The following is a 6185-nucleotide window of genomic DNA, read 5'->3' as shown; positions in this document are numbered from 1 at the left end:
GTGGGCCAGGCCCCCAGTAGGGGGCGCATGAGAGAAAACTACACATTAATGTCTCTCTGGCACATTGATCTTTCTCCCCCTCTCTTTCTTCCTCCCTTCCCCCCGTCTAAATAAATAAATAAATAAATAGCATCTTTAAAACAAAGAACACACAAATAGATCAGTGGATAGAAACAAAGCATTTATAAACAGGGAATTTAATATATGATCAAAGTGTGTATTCCTACACGCAATACTGCTGTAACAGATATTTAAATATAATGTGAAGCTTACATTATGTTTTGTATTCATTATTATTGTAATCTTATTATAATATTAATATAATTATTCAATTTCAAAAATTTCCTGGATTTTTCCCTATATTTATTTATCAAGATAAATTGTAAGATAACTTTGTCACATTCCATAGTATCCCACCCCCGATCGTGTCGGTTCTTTGATTGGGATTATACTCAGTTTATAAATTGAGTTGGGGAGATACGACATCTTTGCCACCCTGAGACTTCCTGCCCAGGGATTTGTGTGCCTTTCCATTGACTGAGGACCTCTTGCATGTCCTTATGTAAGGTTTTTCAGTTTCTTTCTGTGTGCCTTGCCATTTCTCGTTAAGTTTATGCCTAGGTATTTTAGTGTGTACTTTGCTAATGTGAATACAAATTAAATATATATATATATATATATATATATATATATATATACTTTTAAAATGGAAATTACTGGTATTTAGTGGTTTATTTAGGGACCCCTGTAAGTAGTACCTTGCTCCCTATTCTCCGTTTGGAAGAAACTGAGGCATAGATATAGGAAAGAGACATAAGAAATAAACATACTTCTTTTACTACTAATAAAGTTGACTGGAAAATGTAGCTTTAGTTCTGTAGCCAAGTGGGCTTCCTATATTTCCCCTTGAATTGGATAGATTTTCCGCTATAGTATCAGGCAGCACTGGACAGTACTATCTTTCTGCCCAGAACTAGGTCCACTTACCACACGGTGGAGAGTACGTGAAAATATGTGCTCCCTGCCATCACCCCAAAGCCAAAAAGAGAACTCCGAAGCATCTATTCATCTCTACCTCCTTCTCCCAAACTCACTAGTCAGCGAAGTCACTCATCCCTCCTCCCCCACCAAGAGTGGAGAGAGACCAAGAGCCTTTCTTTGAACTTTATTTTTATTGTTTACACTATTACAGTAGTCCCCATTTCTCCCCCTTTGCCCATCTCCACCCAGCCCTCACTCCCCCTTCCCTCAGGCCATCACCACACTGTTGTCTGTGTCTGTGGGTCACTCATATGTGTTCTTTGACTAATCCCTTCACCTTCTCTCATCCAGTCCCCCTGCACCGCGATAGCTGTCAGTCTGTTCCATGTATCCAGCCCGAGAGAAGCCAAGAGTCTTATTCTAATGGAAGTCCTTCTGTATGGAGACGTTTTTCCCCTTAGCATTTAGGAAAGCCATTGAGTTTAATGTTTACCTCAAACTGGCCTTTACCAGAACCTCTAAAATTCTCAGTTAATTCTCTTCAATTTTTATTTTTAGGTATGCACATGAATAAATAATGACACATTTGTCTCTTCTTTTCCAATATTTGCATTTCTTATTTACTTTTCTTATTATATTGCATTGGCTTCAGTTTTTAGCAATTATAGCAGGCATCCTTGTTTTGTTTTTTACTTAAATGAGAAAAACTTTAGTGTTTCACCATTAGAAAGTTTGTTGATGGCTTTTGGTAAGCTTTGTCACGTTAAGAAGTTTAAATTTTCTTCCTAGTTTACTAAGAGTTTTTTAAGATTTTATAACTGGCTGAAGTTTATTAAATGCTTTTAAAGCATCTGTTTAAAGCACCTGTTGATAAGATCCTGTGATTTATTTTCCTTTAACAGTGTGGTGAATTTACAGATTCCCTAATGTTGAATTATCCTTGTACTTTAGGAATGAATCTTGCTTGTTCATGGTGGGTTTTGATTTGCTTTACAGCAATCCGGGTTTAAATTGCTAAAATTTTATGTAGTAGTTTTACAACTACTATATACTTAAGTAGGTTGGTCTATAGCAGTGATTTACATATTGGAGATTAATTAGTGAACTTCTGGTCCTGGCTCAGATGAGTTTGAGGAATGCCAAGTTAAACAGGTTTCTTTACTCCTGGGCTTCACGCGGGTCTTAATATACTAACACTTATTGTGATTCTCTAAAAGTTAGGTTATAAATGGCGTGCAGCATCTCCTCAAATTATCTGGCTGCAGATAATATCTGATCTAGTGTTCTGCAGAAGTCTGCACTTCTCTTTTTGGTGTTATCTCTGTTGGATTTTGGTATCTGGTTAGGCTAAACTTGGGAAGTGAAATTAAAAACTTTTTGTCTTTTTTTTTTTTTTCCTGTGTAACAGTTTAAATAACACAGGGGTTGTCTGTCCCTTAATGGTTTGCTAGAACTTGCCTGTGAGACCTTTCAAAACAGTGGCATTTGAGTGACACATGTACTTGGAATGGACACACTGGCCCGGCTTCCCCACAAGACCTTTTCTTCAACAGCCAGCTCTGCTTGGCCGCCTTTTTTCTTTAGGAACAGACAGCTATTTTGGAAAAGCCTGGAATGTGTGAAAATGAGACTTGATGCATTAGCAAATTGATGCATATCCACTCCTACGTGGTTCTCAGCTCCAAATGCTCCAGCCTTGTGAAAAGAATCCTTTCAAATAGCATGCTGGCGTCTGCTTGGGGGTGCCTTGCTGGGGCGGTGTAGGGCATATGTGGCTTGTTCCTTTCCCTAAACATTGTAGGGTAGCACCTCTGCTTAAACCTTTTCCTCTAGATGCTTCCCTGAGGCCGGCCTGTAACCTTGGCTCTAGGCCTCTGTGGGCGCAGCATATGGGGAAGTGGAAATTTGCTAGGAGATTGGGGTCAGTTTCAGAGGCCTGCAACTAATCGTGTGTTCTAGGGTCTGACTAAACTTGTGTTGAGTCAGGTGGGGCAGTGGGGTCCCCTGAACTGGAGACGAGCAGAGGAATTGGCCTGGGCTTCAGTAAAGCCTAGAAGGGCTGTGTGGGCCAGTGTCCCTGCAAGAGGCGTGTTGGAGGCGTGTGTGTACACGTGTAACGGTTAGCCGAGGCTCCAAGCGGCCTGGGGGCTTCCAGGGATCGGAGGCAGTGCGTTATGACTGGTCAAGGATGCAGTGAGGCCTAGGCAAGCAGAGTGGGCTGCTGGTCCCTGGAAGAGACCAACTTAGGGGAGGGGATACTGGTGTCCCAGGCTCCAAGAGGCCCGGGGATCCCGGGGGTCTGAGGCTCGCACTGAGGCCGCCTGCAGGCTCCGGAGCGAGGCCCGGGTCGGCGGCGCAGCCGTGGGTGAGGCCGGGGTTGGGGGCAGGCAGGTTAGGGTTAGGTGGCAGCACGGGCTCCGGACGCCGGGGTCTCAGGGTTCCCGCTCCATCCTCTCGCCCGAGCCAGCCTGGGGCGCCGGCTGCCGCCGCCCGAGCCCACGCCAGAGCCAGGAGGCCCGGAGCCCGGCCCGCGTCGGGAGCGCCGCCGCTGTTGTCGCCGCCGCCAGGCCGCGCCCCGCCCCCGCCGCCGCCGCTCCCGGTGAGGCTCGCGCTCGAGCTGCGGCGCCGGCCCCGCCGCCTGGGCCCCGGGCCCGGCCCCTCCCGCGCCGCCCGGGCGATGAGAAGCTGCTTCTGCGTGAGACGGAGCCGGGACCCGCCGCCGCCGCAGCCGCCGCCGCCCCAGCGGGGAACAGTTAAGTGAGGCCGCGCGGGCCGGGCGCCGTGGAGGCTTGGCCGAGCCGGCCCTGCTGCCCCGGCGGGCGGGCGGGCGGGCGGGCGCGGGCCCGGGGCCGAGGGGCGGGCGGGCGGGCGGAGCCGAGCGCGCCGAGGCCTGCGGGCTCCGTGCCCGGCCCGCCGCGGGGACAGGCCCGGCGGCCTCTGCCCGGCCCTGCGCGCCGCGGCTTCCCGTCCCGGCTTGGCCTTGCGGCGGGCAGGAGGTAGGGAGTTTGGGGACTCGAGTGCAAGCAGCGCCCCCAGGGCTGGGACAGGTGATGGCCTCCCGAGAGCCCCCTCTGCCTGCCTGAGAGGCGAGGCAGCTCACCAGTGCCCAGGCCGCCCGGGGAACAGACTTAGGACAGACATTTGACTGGCCTGGCCTGGGGTCCAGCTCTCTGTAATCACGTGGGTGCAGACCAGCGTGCACCTGAGCCTCCGGCATCATCTGGGGTGTGGCCTCATCTGTGACCTGGGTGCAGCCGAGAGGAAACCCAGTAGCCAGGGCGCCTGTCTGCAAGATGAGGCGCCTGACCTGGGCACCTGAGACTCAGGATACTCATCCTGGAAGGATGGTGGCTGTGTTGATGAGCACCCCACAGGGACTCCAGCTCAAGTGGGGCTCAAGGGCAGTGGTTGGGACAAGAGCTATGGCCTAGTGCCAGGGGACATGAAATCCCGAGAGCCAGGCCCAGGTGAAGAAGACAGGCTCGTGAGCATCTTTGTCCTCTTTGTTACCAACGCATAACTCTTCCTAAATTATCAGCCTTTCTCACCATAAAAAATGTGCCTCTTCCGTTCCCGGCTTCTCAGCAGCCTTTTCAGCAAGGTGCAGAGGAAGGCCACACCAGGGCAAAAAGCAAGTGACTGTTGCCCCTTCTCTGCTCCCTGCCCCCACCCAACAAGCAGCGCCCCTCAGATTTCTGCCACAAAAGCAGACAGCAGGCCGTGCCTCTTCCTCGGCCTTTGTCTCTGGTGGTTCCTCCTCAACATAATCTCATTGTACATTTCTCGACAGCTGGCTGGGTCTCATCTCATTTTAACAGGGCTAGAAAATCTTATCAGTGGCACCAGAAAAGCCTTAGAAAAGTTAGGAGATAAGCTCTGTGGAAGCCTAGGCTAACTGGAAAACTCAGTGTCCTCGGAAGGGTAGTTACAGGAGGTGGGTGACACCGTTCTTGCTCTCCAGAAAATGTGCAGGGTACTTTGGGATATTGTGCCTTATGTAGACTATTTAAATGGGGCCTCTGAGAGAGAGGGCCTCTGCTGGGGCCCGGGCTGGGGCACCCAGACTGACGTGAAGCAGTTGACATGGCAGTTACGGGTTCATCTGAGCCTAGAATCATCTTCACTCATGCACTGTTTTCATCCCTTCCTTCTAGCATTTCTGGCCGCACTCCTGATTTATGCGGAAGGCGTTTTCCCTGCCCTGCCGCCGTCCTGCTGGTGGGCTTTCCCCATTGTAGTTGGAGTAGTGCACTGTGGTTAATGGAATGCAAGGGCTCTGGAATTAGACTTCATCTTAAGCCGTGGATTACCTACCCATTGTGTGTTCTTAGGCAAATTAATTAACTTTTCTGAGCCTCAGTTGCCTCACCTGTAGAGAGAGGCCAATGATGAACTCGCTCGAATGGAATTGTGGTGGGAATTCGATGAACTATTATTGCAGGAGAAGCGCTTAGTTCTGTTCCTGCCACGGGGTGGGGGGGGTGGGGGGGCCAGGAGTGTTCAATAAAAGTTAGTGGTTATTAAGGCTTGTTAACTGAGTAATCAGGAGAATAGCTCCATCTTTTTTTTTTTTTTTAGAAAGCCTTTCTGTGGTTATTATTTAGCTCTTCTTCGGGGCAAACAGGAAGGGATGCTGGAGCAGGAAGAACACTGGGTTCGAGCTTAGGGGCTTGGATTTGAATCCCATTCTACCTCCTGGAACTCAGGTCTCTCTAGGCAAGACATGGAACCTCAGGGAACCTTTCTGAATCCCTATTTCCTTATCTGCTAAAGTGGCTTAAGAATAAATCCTACCCTGTGAGTCTGAATGAGCCGATGTATGGGAATGCATGTGACATTGTGGAGGATGGGGGTCCTCACTAAGCTTCAATGGGATTCAGGGACAAACCCCAATTTTGTGGGTCTGCCATTTAGACAATATGTGGTGGGGGTGGGGAGTGGGGAGCAGCTATAAGAAAAAGAAATATAAGAATATCTCGCTTTAGTACATTTGCCAAAACTGAATGTCTGAATACATTCCTGGATCCCTTCTCAGGGCCTTGGAAGGGGTGGGGGTGGGGGCTGAAAGTTGGTCTCTGTCAGTTTCGCAGGAGATCTGCTTCTGGGAGCATCCGAATGCAGGTGTCCTGGGCCCCTCTGCCCTAGCAGGTTGGAAGTGCTCCATGCCTCATGGTCAAAGAGCGACACCCTCGCCACACTGGAAA

The 6185-nt window shown here is 49.7% G+C and overlaps 1 protein-coding gene across 2 annotated transcripts in view; it reads left to right on the top strand.

Moving 5' to 3' along the window:
- Positions 1–3295: 3295 nt before the first annotated feature.
- The window catches only part of MVB12B (multivesicular body subunit 12B), a 152447-nt gene continuing 149557 nt past the window's right edge, over positions 3296–6185 (top strand). The window contains exon 1 of one of the 2 annotated variants that reach the window (XM_053920631.2): positions 3296–3733. In XM_053920631.2, the coding sequence (XP_053776606.1) occupies positions 3659–3733 (75 nt within the window). In that variant the 5' untranslated portion in view covers positions 3296–3658. The remainder of the gene's footprint in view (positions 3734–6185) is intronic. The other variant, XM_053920626.2, reaches the window with a different exon arrangement.

This window comes from Desmodus rotundus, chromosome 1 (assembly GCF_022682495.2).
Source record: "Desmodus rotundus isolate HL8 chromosome 1, HLdesRot8A.1, whole genome shotgun sequence".
In the NCBI taxonomy this organism is placed as follows: domain Eukaryota; kingdom Metazoa; phylum Chordata; class Mammalia; order Chiroptera; family Phyllostomidae; genus Desmodus; species Desmodus rotundus.
Note: the sequence above shows the minus strand (reverse complement) of the source record. Positions and strands in the feature narration are given on the sequence as shown.